The sequence below is a fragment of the Erinaceus europaeus genome, chromosome 9, assembly GCF_950295315.1.
Source record: "Erinaceus europaeus chromosome 9, mEriEur2.1, whole genome shotgun sequence".
Classification (NCBI taxonomy): domain Eukaryota; kingdom Metazoa; phylum Chordata; class Mammalia; order Eulipotyphla; family Erinaceidae; genus Erinaceus; species Erinaceus europaeus.
In genome coordinates, this window is record NC_080170.1 from 30,692,749 (window position 1) to 30,710,374 (window position 17,626).

The following is a 17,626-nucleotide window of genomic DNA, read 5'->3' on the forward strand; positions in this document are numbered from 1 at the left end:
GGAACTATTAAGCAAAATGGACCCTTTGATTCAAACTTGTGCTTTCAAGTGAAGAGTATTTCAGAGCTTCCTCTCAGAGATGGGGCAGGAGCATCTGTCCCCGGAAGGGTGCCAGGCCTGAAGCCATGGGCATGGCTCTTTCCTAAAGAGATTGGCTTCTTCCCCAGACTGGAAAATGGAGGTCTAAGGCTGTGATTGGAAATGACAACACTTATCTGTGTAGCCTTTCCTGATGTAAACCTTAGGAAGAAAAAAGTGCCCAAGATGAGACAATGTGAGAATCCTTAAAAAGAAAGCAAGCAGAAGTCCTGCCCAGCGCCCCCACCCACCCCGACTGCTGCCAGAGAATTTCTGATCATTCCTCTTGGATTAAGTTGTTCATCCAAACATCTCAACAGGGGCTTTTAAGAACTTAGTGGCAGGAAAACTTTTCAAAATTAAGGACCTATTTGAAAAAGCTATATTTATTATGACAATTCACGACAGCTTTATATATTAGCAACAAATTCTGGAGATGAGCAACGATGGTTTATAATCTGCTGAGCCTCCATGTACTTCTGAAGCCAGTGCTGCTAATTCAGGGAACAGCCCTGTTTATGCAGAAAGCAGTCTCTGGCAGGTACCTGACAGCTCTCACACCTGGATGCTAACTAGGAAAAACCTACTTTAGGGACTGAGAAAATAAAGGAGAGAAAGCTTGATCTGTCTAGCAGACAAAGACAAGTGTGAAGGACAGTGACAGGGTAAGGAGGGAGGAGTATTGATAGTCATTCCCAGGGTGCTCAAGAAGCCAGAATGCTGTATAGAGATTCAGAGTCTCCTCTTCCTTAATCAATGTTCTGTATGGGAGGTAAACGCATCTATTTGGTTCAGGGGCTTGTTCGGGATGCATTGGATCGACCTTCCCGTGGTGCATCTCGTGAGTACCCATTCATTGGGGAAACTGACGATCCTTCCTAGCCGACTGAATCCACATGGATCCCAGTCACTTTCAAAGCCAGCAACAAGTTTTGGCAAACGCTGGAAGAAGAAGGGGCTTGTTCTAAGTAGGCAGGTGCAAGTAGACAAAATACCTGCTGTATGTGGAGCTCACATGGAGCCAGACATGGAAAATAAACAAGTATGTGGCTTAATAGGGAGAAATGTGACGGACATACCCAGATAGAACTAGAGAGCTGGACTTGATAAAAGTAAGTTCAGAGAGGGCTCCTCAAGATGGTAATATTAAGCAAAGACCCAAAGCAAGCGGAGAGTAAGCTTAAGTGGTTACTGACCAAAAAAAAAAAGGGGGGGGGGAATGCCATGTTGAATTTCTGACAAACCATTACAAAACTGTATTCTCAGCATGGTCCTGACTCTGTGGATTATTTGCTAAATCTGGTAGCCCTACCTAGTGTGGTGGGAGAAGGGAACCCGGGGTCAAAGCTCAATGTGAGGTCCCTGGGCACTGGGAAGACTGGGCTTTTGCTTTCACAGGGGAATTCTGAGTTGGGTTCTTAACAGATCATTCTGGCAACTGTTAAAAATATATAGATGGCAGACAGGGTTAAGGGCAAGAACAAGATTGTTAAAAGGTCATTACTGCTCAGTAACAATGACAGTGAAACTAAAAATATGCACCTGGACATATGTCCCAAGTGTGCACATACTTTTGGGAGGAATAGTCTCTGAAGTCTCATGCATGGCCTTCCCCTTATGGGAGGAAAGGAACAAGTCCAACAGATTCTCTCTGCTCATCAAATATGCTAACCTAAGGAATTCACTCCATTCTGCTGTAATCATCCATAAATGGATAATGAAACCCCCGTCCGTCCAAAAAAAAGGGGTTTTCTGGGAAACATTCACTATTCTCAGTGACTACCATACCAAGTCAAGCACTCTGAGAAACCAGACTGTGTGTCAGCTAAACTCTAATGTGAAGATTTCCAAGTGGGATTATGACTTGGCTTTGAGGTGAATGCCATTTTTTTTCTGAGTGAGGAATATGACAAGAATGCTTCAAAAGACTATATACAGGAAAGCAGTTCTGCTATAAAACACCACAAAGATGAACCACCTATGGGCCATTATTATCTGCCCATAGACACTTAATTTTATTCTGAAAATAAGCAATCACCACTTCAAAACTTTTTAACACAGTGGAAGTGTGATATACTGTAGCTCATACAAAATAAGATCAATTTGTCTTCCTTCAGAAGGAGTACAATGGCAGAGTCCCTTCTTTTTAGATGAAACTGCTAATATTTGAATGATTTTTGGACCTATAGGGTGGAGGGTAGATAGCATAATGGTTATGCAAACAGACTCTCATTCATGCCTTCGGCACCAAAGTCCCAGGTTCAATCCCCCACACCAACATAAGCCAGAGCCTATAAAAGCAGTAACATCATGTTCAAGGTAATTAACTGGCAAGGAGTAATCTTATAGTTGCTTGCATTACAAAAAAATGACTTTTTTCTCCTCTAAGAAGACAGAAGAAAAAGTGAATTATTAGAGTGATTTAATCTCCTGGAGCCAAGCCATAATGGAGTTAGGTGATCCACAGATGTTTGAAAGATCCACTCCTGGACTGTGTTATGAGTAAGTGAAGTTCTGTTATTTCTTGGTTACTTGATCTCTTTCTCATCGAAATAATTCATTTGACACGTCTCAATATTTAGAATACAAGGACTTAAATGTACCATAACATGAAAATACTTCAAAAGCAAGTCTATGATATCCAATTCCTATCGTTAGGCAGAAAGAAAGTGTATAAATAGGCCACCTAGGCACACTTTTCCTCACTGAGACTCACTGCCTTGTCTTGGGAAAAGTCCAGGGCTGCCTGCATGCACTTGCCACGAGAAATCCGACCTACAAGAAACACCTGCTGTCTCAGGAGCCCTATCTCACAAAGGAAAAGGCTTTGTTAAGTTGGAAAATCGGTCTCTTGGAGCTTCTAAACTCTGCCATAGTGATACCCCAGTATTAACTCTCTGGGACTTGGGTGAGCTGTGCTGACAGCTGCAAAGAGCAATTCCTCTGAAAACATTATTTAGAAAGAAGATACTTTCAGTGCTGCCTCCCTGTCAGGGAGGCGTTATTAAAGCCCACCCCTCCCCCAACTGGTGTTTAGAAACCACTTAAGTGTTTACAGCAAAGCAGCAGGCAGATGACTGCTTAGTATTAAATGTTTCTACTTGGAGTCTCTTAGTCATACTGCTACCTTAATTCTTATTTACTAACCCCTTAAAACAGCATACTAGTGAAAATGAGTTCAGAAAAGCAAGTATAACTTCAAACGTTGAGTGCACACTGGCTGACTGCTCTGTTAATTTTTTGAAAAATTTCTCGGATCAGTGGTTACTTCCTATTTACATAATTTCCTTAAAGACAATCCTAGAGACTGAATGTGAAGCAACTCACATTCTAATGCAGTGAGCGAAACCCCTGATTTTCAATACTATCTACGTGAAATTCTCACCAGATTTCTCTTCTCTTAAGTCTCTGAAATTCAGTCCCATTTCAAAGCAGTTCCTGTTATTTGGAGATACACAAAATGTGCAAAGCACAGATCAGCACAGTGAATTCCACATGTGTTATAAAAGGCCATGGAAGCGGTGTTTTCTGCCCCATTACTCCCCAGAAAACCTAATTACAATTCAAATCCTGTATACGATGAAGGCCTGGGGTGGATGGCAAAATCCCTTGAAAATCTGCAAAGAGGCAACCTGCTGCTTTGGAAAAGCAGGCCTGCCCTCCTAAAGGATGCTGGCCTCGCTGTCAGCTTTAAATCTTACCTGATAGGAGCAGTTTTCCTGATGCACCATCTCAGAGCATCCTAGGGCGCGGGCCCACAGCAGGACCGCTCACTGTGGCTGTGCAGCGAGGGCGCGAGCATCCGCGGCGGGGAGCGCACCGGAGGCAGAGCCCGGAGGATGGAAATACGCACTCAAGTCTGGGCCCCAGGGCAGGGAAAGCACACGGGAGGCAGGCCCGGGAGGATGGCTATGAGCACAGGAGGAGGCCGGCCGGCGGGTGGAGCTGCGCACTGGAGCGGGATGCTGCGTGCCGGCTGCCCTGCGCAGAGGCACCGCCTGTGCCGGGGGCGCGCAGCTAGCAGCTCCCGAACTAGGCGAGGCTCCAAACATGGAGCGGGGCTGGGCGGGGGAGGGCGCCCATCCCCGGGCACAATCAGCCAATTATATTGGAGCACAAAGGAAAGGCTCAGGCTGGGGCTGGTGTGACCTTCTGGTGCTTTATGAAGGCAGTGAAGTGATGTGGAAACATTCCCGTCCTCATTACAGGGAGAAGGGCCAGGCGGGGAGCGGGAGAGGGCCAGGCACACGGCTGCTACCTGGAACCTGTCTGGCCTTGGTCCTTCCTGGCCATGGGTGCTGCTGGGACATTTGGGGATTATTTCCTAACTTTTAACAGGAAAGAGAATGAATACTGGGGAGCCGAGGAGTTGGGGTGGCCTGTGTGGGTTTTTAAGTGTTTGCTATCTTTATGACTAAAAGAGGGTCTTCATTCTTTAAAGAATATTAATGTGTAATTCTTTTAATTATTCATCTTTTTGGCTTTACTTTCAAAATCAAACACAAATTAAAAGCAGGTAATAATTTCTAGACTTTTCTTTCTAAGGAGAGTGCTTATTAAATCATTAAAATTAATATAATTCATTCATGAAACTGCGATTTTTTTTCTTTTCTAAATAAGGCCTACTCAGTTCTGTGAGTATACAGACAACTCCAAGATAGCAGCTATGACACTAGAACTAGCTAAATCCATGAGAAACAGTAATGTAAAGAATTTTGGAACAAAAAAAAAAGAATTTTGGAATTGTAAATAGTAATCAAGGAAAATATAAGTTGGACTATGCATTTGGAGGGGTGGTAGAGTGGGGGAAATGAACGTCTGAGATACTTCAGGGCTAATCTGGAATTTTCAGATGCATAAAAAGGAACGAGTAAGGATCTGTAAATTCTTGATACTAATTAATTTAATCACAGAATCACAGAAGTTTAAGGAAATATACAATAAAATAAAATGTCCATATCTATATTCTTCAGTTGTCATGGACAATTCATTTTGTTGCTTCATAATAAAATGATCTTGAGCAAATAAGTAGTACTCAATTAAAATTTGATTGAATTAAAATCATGAGTTAAAAAATTGAACAGGAGTATTATTATTTTTTAAAATATTTATTTATTCCCTTTTGTTGCCCTTGTTGTTTTATTGTTGTAGTTATTATTGTTGTTGTTACTGATGTCATTGTTGTTGGATAGGACAGAGAGAAATAGAGAGAGGAGAGGAAGACAGAGAGGGGGAGAGAAAGACAGACACCTGCAGACCTGCTTCACCGTGAGTGAAGCGACTGACTCCCCTGCAGGTGGGGAGGCGGGGGCTTGAACTGGGATCCTTATACCGGTTCTTGCACTTTGCACCACCTGTGCTTAACCTGCTGTACTACCGCCTGACTCCCAGGAGTATTATTTTTAAAACTGTTTCAATATATCTCTATATCCATTGATCCATCAAAAAAAAAAAAAACCCTCCTACTAGTAACTGCACAGTCTTCTTTATGCTACTACTAGAGAGAAAAAGAAGCCCTTTTGTTTGAAGAGAAATCTACATGTTTGACAAGCTTTCCTATGCAGTTCTATCTTAAGGAATGGTGAGAGTGTGTGTTTGGACTATTCAGTGATATAATTTTAATTTTATAACAACTCTATTTCTTGGAAAGGAAAAAAACTGTTTTTATAATTTTAAATTTTCGTGGTTTAGATTCAACCAGGGGAAATGTTTGCCTTTGTGGTCAACTCCATGACCCTTCCATACTTCCCGCTGCCCTCTCCACCCAACCCCCTTTAACCTTGCTCAGTCTTCCCAGACAGGGGGCAAGTAAGGCCCACCTCAGGGTGTCTTGTTACAGGCTTGCCTTTCAGCACTGGGCTTCCAGGGTCCAAGGATCTGGCCTGAAGGACTCTCTGAAATGTGGGAGAGACAGGAGGGGCCCATGCAGGGCTGCACACTGACAGGAAAAAAGCTTGATGAAGGGAGCGCAGGAGTGGGTTAGATGAGTCTTCTTAGATACGAAGAAGAATGAAGAAAAGAGGATGCAATCTATTCAGAGAAAGGAAATCATATCAACACTGCCACACCCTTCTCAACTCCAGCACCAGCTCCAGCCCTAGCATCCAGACCTTTCTGCTGAGTGGGTCAGACACAGAAACCACTGTATGGATGGCCTGGCTATCCAACCTAAGGAAGGTTCTGGAATCCCAAGTATGTACCAAAAAAAAAAAAAAGCAGATCAAAATAAGTTCCTTTGGCGAGCAAGGTAAAAAACAAGATGAGATAGAAATTGTATCCCAAGTGTAGAAGGCACAACGTGAGCTTGGCAAGATAGACCAACTTCAACTTCAAAGGCAGCTCAACTCTACTCAAGTTACCACCTTAACAGTAGACAACCCCAAGATTCAGGAACCTGCTTTCAGGCTGGACAAGGCCTAAAAAGCCACTTTTTGGACTCTTCTTTTCTGAAAAGTGAAGGTCCCAGGAGGTATTATATAAGCGCCTAATGAAATTTATCATGCGTTGTTTTTTTTTTAAAAGCCTAAACATGATCCCACTCTTCACAGTTGCTGTTCCATAAATAGTAGAAGTGACTCAGAGAAGGCTCTGAGAACAGATTTCTGACAATTGCATTCCAAACTCCATCAAAAAGTCTCTCAAGAGGTATAAACAAGATTTTTTTTTTTTGCCTCCAGATTTATTGCTGGGGCTCAGTGCCTGCACAATGAATCCACTGCTCCTGGAGGCCATTTTTCCCCCTTTTGCTGCCCTTGTTGTGGTTATTATTGTTATTGTTGATGTTGTTCATTGTTGGATAGGACAGAGAGAAATGGAGAGAGGAGGGGAAGATAGAGATGGAAAGAGAAAGATAGACACCTGCAGACCTGCTTCACCGCCTGTGATGCGACTCCCCTGCAGGTGGGGAGCCGGGGGCTCGAACTGGGATCCTTACGCCGGTCCTTGCGCTTTGCACCACATCGCTTAACCCACTGCGCCACCCCGACTCCCCCTAAGCAGTTTTTATTTGTTTTCTCCCTCTCTCTCTCTCTTTCTCTCTCTTTTTCTCCTTCTCTCTTTTCTTTCTTTCTTTCTTTCTTTCTTTCTTTCTTTCTTTCTTTCTTTCTTTCTTTCTTTCTTTCTTTCTTTCTGTTTTTGTGGGAGCTTCCGAGTTCAGTCTCCTGGGCAGGACTTTCTTTCCCTGTACCCCGCCAGACTAGGAAAAGAAGACAGGAAAGACTGTGGGTGGGCTAAATAGGCTTTCCTCCTTTCCTCCTCCACCTGATACTGTCCACCATGGTGTGTGCCCAGCACCTCACAGTTTATCATAGAGCTCTCACCCTTTCAGTCCACAGTTCCCAGATGGTCCTATGAGGGAGACTGAGTCCCTGTCCTAGGTGGGGGAAACTTAGCTGAGTCTGTAATTGCTGAGATTAAGAGAGGAAAAGATCCATTTCTGTCCTTTGAGCACCCATGATCTGTTTTTTTTTTTTTTAATTTCTTTATTGGGGGATTACTGTTTTACATTCGACAGTAAATACAATAATTTGTACATGCATAATATTTCTCAGTTTTCCACATAACAATACAACCCCAACTAAGGGGTTGTATTGTCATCCTTTTCCAGGATCTGTACTCTCCCCCCTCCCCCCACACCAGAGTCTCTTACTTTGGTGCAAAATACCAAGTCCAGTTCAGGTTCTACTGTGTTTTCTCTTCTGATCTTGTTTTTCAACTTCTGCCTGTGAGTGAGATCACCCCATATTCATCCTTCTGTTTCTGACTTATTTCACTTAACATGATTTCTTCAAGCTCCATCAACATCTGTTTAAATGTTACTTATTTTATTCTTCCACCCACCAAAATAAACAAGGAAAAAACATCCTTAGCTTATAGGTGAGAAAACTGATACCAGTATCAGTGAAGCCACTATTTTTGCGGGTCACGAGGATTTGTTCTTATATTGAAAATATTTATTGAGGGTCTACTATATGCTATGTGCAAAGTAATTTCTACCCTTAGAAATATCACAGAGGGCACGAGTCCAACTGGAACAAGGAGACTTTACTGACAGTAAAAAGAGCATAAATAAAATCTGCAATTTTATTGGAAAGATTGTTCTTCATATTTAATACCAACTAAACCTTACTCATCTATGTCTTTCGGGAGTGTGCCCTGTAAACAGAGTCAAGTAGATAGAAAACTGTAGGCACATTGTAAGAATCAACTAGTTAATGTGACTGATAGGAGACTGACATAAATGTTTTGTGCTTTTGTAGAATCTTTTTTTTATTTTAGTTTTTGTAGTGATTTTTAATACTAGCCATTCAAGCACCTCAAACAATGTTTTTTGTCACTGCAAAAAACTGGATATAATATACAGCATGTCAAGAGTTATGTTAAATCAAGGTCCAACCATACACTATACCTAACATGCCACTGCTACCTGGTACAGCTGCTATGAGCTGAAAGCAGCTAGGCTCATTGCTACCCCAAGAGTCCTTCTAAGAGAAAAGGTCCCAGGAGAAGATCTGGAAGATGCAGTGTAAAGAAAACCCAGCCTGATGTTATTGGCCTTGGAAGATAAAGGAAGTCAAGCAATGTGAGAGGATTCTAGAAGATGAAAAAGCCAAACACATGAATTCCTCCTACCCATAGCCTCTAGGAGACTTTTGCTCCTGCAGAATCCTTGCTTTTTATCCAGTGAAACTCATTACAGAATTCTATTAGAACCAGAAGGTAATACATTTGTGTTGACTTAAGTTACTAAGCTTTGATAAATTATTATAGCCAAATAGAAAACTTCTTGGGTAAGAGGGAGGTAGACTATCAGAGCTTAATGACTTTATATACTGCTAGTGAGATACAGAGGGAGTGAAGTCAGGTAGCTTGGTGGATTAAAAGGGGAACACAGGGAGTCGGGCAGTAGCGCAGCGGGTTAAGCGCACGTGGCGCAAAGCACAAGGACTGGTATAAGGATCCTGATTCGAGCCCCCGGCTCCCCACCTACAGGGGAGTCGCTTCACAGGTGGTGAAGCAGGTCTGCAAGTGTCTATCTTTCTCTCTCCCCTCTCTGTCTTCCCCTCCTCTCTCCATTTTTCTCTGTCCTATTCAACAATGATGATATCAACAACAACTACAACAATAAAACAACAAGGGCAACAAAAAGGGAATCAATTAAATAAATAAATATTTAAAAAAGGGGAACACAACCAACAACTGTTAGTTCTGACTACCAGGAAGTTACCCTTGAAAGACTAATTTCAGTAGTGTGTACTGGAGTTGACAATAGGCTATAGGAATGGAGGAGACACTGAGGGACAGAGCAAAGAGCAGTTTGTAAAGATACCTGTTATGAATCAGAGCATCAGACTATCAGCACAGTGCAAGGTGGTGACTGCTAGGATGGTTAGATATGGATGTGTATGTGCACAGCAGGAAGAGCCAGGCAGCAAGGAGGGGGAGGCTGGCAGTGGTGGGAGGATAAGTGGGAATTGGTTCCAGTCAGGAGCTGTGACAGGTTTTTCCTCAGCCCTGGAGCTGAGAGCAAGTGTATTCATTACAAAACTCCCCTAGTCTGGAGGGGTCTGGAGGGGTCCTGGAGGAGATAAGAAACTACAGGGCCCCACTGGGTGCCTGGTGAGGAAGACTGGCTAGAGGGTGTCAGAGGCCAGCCATTTCAAGAGAGGCTTCCCAATAGATTTCAGGGTGTTTATTATGTGAAAATACTCACCTAATGCTATAGCAGAACAGGAAAAATAAGATGGATAAAACATAAGCTGTGTCAAGTACAGATGGTGAGTAAGTAAGTGGTAGCTTGCCAGACAAGCTGGATGAGATGGTTAGATGTGAGATTTGGATGATGAGTTAGTGAGAAGACAGAGGGAGAATGAGTCACCTTGAATGTCAATAAGTAGACTGTTATCCCAAGGTGTGTGTGTGTGTGTGGGGGGCACAGGTGTGCTGACCACAGAAGAGCTGCAGAGATTACAAAAGCATCCACAGTCACAATGTGAAATGACTGAGGTTCCCCGACAATCAGTTTTTGGGGGTGGGAGGTGGATACAGAGGAAGTTGAAGGGCTTTGCTCTGTGTCTCTCACAAAGCAGAGGGCTACCTAGAGGGTGTCAGAAGCCAGACATTCAAAGAGGGGCTTCCCAATAGATCTGTAATAGAACCTTCTAACTGGGCCTGCTCCTCAAGCCTCATTTCTGATTTCTAAACATTCCATCAGCAAGGGAGGAGGAATGTAATGCACAATGTAAGCACCAGGTGGCGTGCTTCACAGTTGCACCACCCCTAACAGGCCAGTGTGTCCCTTTGATTAACTTTTCCATGTGAATTTTGATTTAGTGAACTATGATATGAGCATCCTAATTTTGTTTGAGACTTCTAGGGTAGGGGCAGTTAACTTTTCCATGTGAATTTTGATTTAGTGAACTATGATATGAGCATCCTAATTTTGTTTGAGACTTCTAGGGTAGGGGCAGTGATTTTGGAGAGAGAGTTCTCCTTCGATAGCCTAGTGTTCTCTTGCCAGTGTACAACCCATTCCATTTGCTTTATGAGAGAATGTATAAAGCAGGTATACCTGGTCTGGAGCCTGCCAAGCCTCTGGGGCAGCTCAGATCTAGTGTCCTGCCTGGATACATATAGGCACAGAAGTCTATAATGACAGTACGCAGCTTGTCAATGATGTGTCCAAGTTTCAGTCTGAGCACTCCAAAGACTACTTAACCTGGCCAAAAAAAAAAAAAGTGATGAGAAATGATCTGACAGAGATATGGGGCTGGGGGATGGGTGGTAGTGCACTTGAATGATGTGCAAGGACCCAGGTTTAAGTCCCCGGTCCTCACCTACAGGGAAAATTTTCACAAGTAGTGAAGCAGTGCTGCAGGTGTCTCTCTGTCTCTCTCTCTCTCTATCTCTCAATTCCCTCTCCATTTCTGGCTGTCTCTATCCAATAAAAATAATTTTAAAAATGTAAAAAAGGGATATAGAGATGAATTACTACTATAAGGACTAAAATATTATATTTTTCTTGCCATATCCTTACAGGACAACATTTCTGCAAAAGTCACACAAGTCTCAGTTGTATCTATGTTCCAAATTCATCTTTCAGAACCCTTTCATTTCTAATTTAATTTTTTGGGGGGAGGGGGCATCAGGGGTGAGGTGTGTAGCATCTTATTTTATAGGTGCAAATGAACCTCTAAAAATACCTTCTGCAACCCTGGGTTTCTCCAGGCACAGTGTGAAACTGAATGCAGCAGGAGGGCTCTAACGGGCAGGCTCGCCCTACTTCTCGAATAGTGAGGTGGTTTATATTTCAATAGAATCTGCCAAAGTGCTGTTTATTGGATGCAGGCCTAGTCTTCTGAGTGCTTCCTGGCCAATGCCAGCTGAAATTCCCACACTGCAGAAAATAGTAACTGACTCACAGACTAATGCAGGTGACATCTATATGGTTTCACCTCGAATTCATGGCAGTGTCTAAGGACTATTTGCTTAAGTCTCCATTCCCCGGCCTGTGGAAAGAGAGAAAGCAGTAGTAGAATGTGTGAGAGGTGGTATAATGCTGCCAGGCCTATGGCAGACTTTCCAGATAAAAACAGGTTAGTCTTTGAAGAGAGGCCAGACTAGAGCTGAGTGTGTGTGTGTGTGTGCGCGCGTGTGCGTGTGTGTGTTGAGTGTGAGTATGTGCAGGGGCAGCACATCCTCTTTTCTCCATGTGTTCTGAGTAACCCAGATAACATTCCCTACTACATGAATGTATTTACCTGTGCACTGATCTAACGCAACGCAAGCACTAGCCACAACCCCAAAGGCTGTGGTTACATTTCCTGGGCGGTGGCAGCTGCTTTAAAGTCAGGTTAATGATGTTAGATGCCTCATCTTGAGGAAAGGTGACCTCTAGTGGACAACTGTGCTTTTCAACCAGTTCAAACTTGGATTAGGAAGAGTATGACTAGAAACAACATTAAGCCTGGGTCCGGGGGCTCAGCTGAATCTCACTGGCTGTGTTTTGAGGGTGACTTCTTATTTGGAGTTTCTGTTTAATAACCTGCAAAGTGGGTCATCTTATAAGTTCTCATCTTCCTTAGCCCCATCACCACTACCACTTCCAGGCTGTCAGAAGGCTTCCTTTTACAATTACATGTACTCTATATCATGAGGTTATTGAATTGGTCGCAGAAGAATAAAACAAGCAAAAAACTAAAAAAATTTCATATTAGCCTTGAATGAGTCAGCAAAAATGACTGGATCACAATTCAATTCAATTTACCTTCTTTGATGAAGGTAAAGCACTTTTTTTTTAACATAGACTAGGAGAATATTTTAAAAATTACACATAGTAGATTACTAGTTTATTATAAAATTTCAGTTTATTATAAAAGAGCAACTATTTTTCAAAGATTTATTTCTCAGCAAAATAACAATGAAATTAAGAAGAACAGTAATTTGCATAGTCTGTCTTCTCTGAAAATTGCTCATGAGCCGATGTATTTTTTTCTGGCTTGTCACTGAACATAGGACAGAGGCATTTGCTATCCTTTATGAGTAAACTCTATTAACAACATTCAAGTGAATTATTAAAATGTCTTGGTGGCCCTTAAGTCACTTAAAACAAGTAGTGTCGAGGGTCGGGCGGTAAGCACAGTGGGTTAAGCGCACATGGCGCAAAGCGCAGGGACAGGTGTAAGGATCCTGGTTCGAGCCCCCAGCTCCCCACCTGCAGGGGAGTCGCTTCACAGGTGGTGAAGCAGGTCTGCAGGTGTCTGTCTTTCTCTCCTCCTCTGTCTTCCCCTCCTCTCTCCATTCCTTTCTGTCCTATCCAACAATGATGACATCAATAACAACAACAATAACAACAATAAAAGAACAAGAGCAACAAAACAGGGGAAAAAATAAATAAAACAAGTAGTGTCTAGCTACGAATAGCTAGAACAGGACTTTATCCTTAAGAACTTCTTTCAGTAAGATCTCAAACAGCATTTCTGAGGCCAGACAGACAACAATATGAATTGGGTTTGCCACCATTCTCCTGTTCACCCCTCAAAATAAATGTGTGTGTTATTTTGGTAGCTAAAGGGCAGAAGAACAAACTTGATCTGAAAATCTTCCTAAAGTATTAAAAAAAAACAACAGCCAGATAACATTTGATGATTTCATTAGCTTGTCTTATCTTAAAGTTGTTGAATGAGGACAGCTTCCCATCTGTGAGAAGCATATTGTCTCAGAATATTCAGGCCCTGGAGGGAAGCTGTGAAGTTCTAAGCAGTGGGTGAGGTGAGCTGCAGGGTTAAATGAGACAGGGATTACTCACAAACAGGCACATTGATCTGCACATTAATCCAAACTGATTTAAACCAGTTTGCCTTTCTGAATAGCAGAAAGCTCCTTTTGAATGCTTACACCAGACTGACTAAATGCTCACTTATTTAAGTGTTTGGCTTCTTCATTATTCACTAAAGACCCACAACACAAGTGAGTCCTTTGGAGGTTGTAAAGACACCTGTCCTCTCCCCTGCCACCCTCTCTCCCCATCATCTGTGCTGCCAAGAGGGGCAAGAGGATCAGTTTCATTCTTGACATGTGATCAAAGCAAAACAAAAGGGCAAACGATTCCAGAATCCAAACACCTGTGCCTCCTCTCTGTCTCTCATGCTTCTAACTTCCAGATAATGTGGTGGGAACACAGTGAAAAGGATTTTCATGGATGCTTTAAGTGATATGTGTTGCAATCAAATTCATCTCTCAAAGGTCAGAAGTGATGTCTTCGGCAGCACCGTCACTATTTCTGAGGACATTTAATCCCCACTGTTGATGACAGGAACTTATAAAATAACATCTGAGAAGTCATTTAACCTACTCATTCCCCAGGCTGCCCCTGGCTAGGAGAGAGAGATAGAGAGACAAAGAGAGAAGAGTCAGAGGCATCAAAACTTCCTCCATTGCCATAGTCCTTTCCAACTGGTGCCAGTGCTTGAATCTGGGTGGTGTGCAAGGTAACACAGGCACCCCACCCAGTGAGCTCTCTCTCTAGCCCTGGGTTTAAAGTTTTAATAGTCTCAAGCTTTCTAATTTAGTTTCCAAGTTGTTATACACAATGAAGAAAGGACTTCAGCTTCCTGTTATGAATCAAACAAACATAAATCAGATCGTGTCACTTCTTGGCATGAAGCTGCTTGGTTTTCTACCATGCTGAGAAGAAGGACCTAAATCCGTAAGCAGAGCAGGACCTGGTCTACTTTCCTAACTTCCTGGTAGGCTGGCTCATGGTCTGCTCATCGGACTCTGGGCACATGCTGCCTCAGTTTCCTAAAGAATCCATCCCTGTCACCTCAGGACATTTGCATGAGCTGACCCCCACCGCCTCTCCATCCCAGTGACTCCTATGGCTTCATGCTGGAGGCTTGGCATTAGCCCCCAATGGAAACACAATCCTGCTTGAAAGCCATTCAGCACACTGCTTGCTTTTTCTGCATTGATCACAATTTACAGGGATTAATTTGTAGCATTTATAATGCTGGTTTGGTCACTATTCCTTTGCTCTGTGAGGGAGCAGACCTTATCTGTGAGCACATCTAGTATGTAGTAAAGTGCCAGGCAATATTTAAATAGGTGAAGTTTTCTCGAGATTTCTCATGTCCAGGTTGGGGTTCAGGACAGGAGGGCCTGTGGCCAGCTGCTGCAGGTTTATTCACAGGGGCTGAAACCTCACCTGAGGGGTTTCAGGTGGAGGGACAGAGCCCTGGGCTGCTCTCTTTTCCTGCTGCAAACTGTGCCCTCAGCTGGCCCCCTCTTGCCAGGCACAACATTAGGTTATCCTCCGAGTAAGTCACATTACAAACAAGAGAAAACCAACCAAGGGCTTATTCTTTTTCCATTTTCCACCCTGTGTGATGGCAAATTGGCTCCAGGCTAAGCATGGCAAAACTAGCAAAGAATTTCATATTATCGACTTGTGCACCCTGCTCCCCACCAGGGTGATACCGAGAAGTGAAAAAAATTCAACACTCTTGTATTTAGAGAATGAGAAAGTATCGCAACTCATTTTCTAACCAAAAGAATAAGATACAGAAGAGGCCAGCAGGAGGGAGTTGGGTTTGTAGAGACTATACTCTAAACCTGCTGTGTGTGTGTGTGTGTGTGTGTGTGTGTGTGTGTGTGTGCAGGCTGAAGAACACAGAAAAGTTTAGTGTGTTGCTTTCTTAGAGGAAACAAACCAAAATTACAGGGCTGGGAACTGAGCTCAGCGGAAGTACACAGGACTAGCACTCCAGAAGTTCCAAAATACATATAAAACACGCACATGATAATAACAAAACAACTAAGAATTATGGCTAACAGTAAGAATGGCCTGTAGGGTAAGCCTCCAACTTTCCAGTATGTATCCTTATGTCTGAAGAAGAAATGCTGGTGCTCTAAGGTGATGTCTGTACAAAGCATGTCGTCCCAGCCTCATCACAGCATCACCACCTGCTTTGATTCCCTGGAAAGGGGCTGCTGATAAGTTCACTGTAAACTGGGTCTCAGGCATGGGGTACAGGCAGTCCTGCTGAAGCTGGAAAAGCTATGGGACTTTCATTCAGTGCCACCTATGCCAGTTTGAGGGGAGTTCTTTGTAGGACTCTGCTTTCCCCAGGTGGGAGTGGGAGGGGAGAGGTTAGTTGGCCATCTAGCCCCCAATAAATGAGGGCTCCATGTAGAAAGCCCTCCCCTGCCTAGCTTGATTCTTTCCCCATGGCCACCTCTGGAATGTATATACTACCAGCAAAAGGTGTCACTGGCATCCAGGCAGAAGTGCCCCTGGGTGCTAGAGTCACTGCCCCTTTTGATACCAGTGATAATAATTCAGTGAGCTTCACTACCTTCCAGATTTCCCATTTATTAATCTGTGTGGGAAATGATAATGAATGAGCCCTTCTGCTAGTGATGCTATTTCCCTATGCTGAAAACACAGATTTAAAAGCTGGGAGTCCATAAGGCTCTTGATGCAATTACTTTCTTTCCAATTATTTTCTTATTTACAGATGTGATACGGTTAGGGTGCTGTTTATTATTTTCAAAATGCCCATCATGGCTGAAATGCTGACACGTGACTTAGATGATGATTCAAATGGACTGATGCCACTGTGGTCATGTTCTACCCATCTGTTATTTGTGTTTGTTAAGGGTTGGAATCAGCCTGGGGCCTCATGCAAAATGGAAATAAGGCCCTTTGTTCAGCATGATTAAGAATTTCAGGGTGATGACCATAAGGCATTAAACCCAGCATAAGTTAGGTCTGAGCCTGTCCCACTATGGAGTGAGGGGACGTTGCCCACGAGGAGGGACCAGAGACATCAGATGGGGGAGGAGCAAGGACCCAGACACAGGTGCACCACTGCCCGGCCCCCAGTACCAGAGAGTTTCTAAAACAGGATCCGACCTCTCATTTCTGAGGACTGCATAGAACCTTCTAGAACCTACATGTGCCTCTGAGTACTAGGACAGCCTTTCTTTCACTCACTAGGTCCCACAAAAAGGTCTGAAGTAGGCCTCCAGCAGTCTTTGACAAGCCAAGCATCTTCTTGCCTTACTTAAGGCCTCTGCAGGGGATGCCTGCCCTGAGCCTAGACTTCCCCCATAACTTCTTTGCCTCTGCTCAGATGCGGCCAGAACCAGCCTTGAGTCCTGTCTCAGCTGTGACCCCCTTTTATGCCCACCCTTGCCCTGCAGCTCTCCAGAGCACTCAGAACATGGCCTTACTGTAACGTGCTCATGAGAATTCTTGAGCTGGTTTATAACTGACTCCTGGACAATATCAACTTGAAGAAGTAGGACCAGGTCTCTGGCCTCTGGAAACCCAGTCAACATGCAAAATCATGGCAACGAGTGTTTCTTGAATAAAGGGTCCAACAGAAGCAGTGCATTCCTATTTTTTTCCCCCAGTGGAAGTGGCAGTGACTTTTTTCTAATAGCTACCACCACCCTTTAGGGCAAGATTCACTTAATTTAAGACAGAATAGAAACTAAAAATTTGGGGTGGGGGTAGATAGCATAATGGTTATGCAAAGAGACTCTCATGACTGAGACTCTGAAGTCCTAGGTTCAATCCCCTACACCACACAATAAGCCAGAGCTGTGCAGTGCTCTGGTATTTGCCTGTGTCTTTCTCTCTCTGCATCTCTCTCAAAAATAAAGTAAATAAAATACAAAAAAAGAAACTAAAAATTCTATTGAATAAAATATTCATATACTACAAATAAAACCACCTGAAAATTTATGCATACATATTTTTCTTTTAAGAGTAACTTTTCTGTAATTACAGATTTTTAGAAATTCCAATCATTTCCCTCACAGAAGTCATAACTTCAAATATTCATCTTGGTGTCTAACTTAAGCGCAAAAAGTTTCTGATACTTCTTTTCCATTAAAGTGGAAAAGGTAAACACATTTTGATTTCAAAGCTGAGGAACCAGCTCTCTCCCCGTGGGAATGTCACATAAATACAGCATCAATCTTTAGGTGATCCTCCTGGAGTCATACAGACCCTTCTGAAGTAGAATCCTTAACCCCCTCC

The 17,626-nt window shown here is 43.2% G+C and overlaps 1 protein-coding gene across 4 annotated transcripts in view; it reads right to left on the reverse strand.

Annotated features, from left to right (window-relative positions):
• The window catches only part of SCHIP1 (schwannomin interacting protein 1), a 646,656-nt gene that overhangs the window by 44,240 nt on the left and 584,790 nt on the right, over positions 1-17,626 (reverse strand). The window contains exon 1 of one of the 4 annotated variants that reach the window (XM_060197573.1): positions 3,780-4,095. The exons of the other annotated variants lie outside the window; for them this stretch is intronic. Within the exon in view, the coding sequence (XP_060053556.1) occupies positions 3,780-3,809 (30 nt within the window). The 5' untranslated portion in view covers positions 3,810-4,095. Of the gene's footprint in view, positions 1-3,779; positions 4,096-17,626 lie in introns of those variants that run through there. 4 annotated transcript variants of the gene reach the window in all.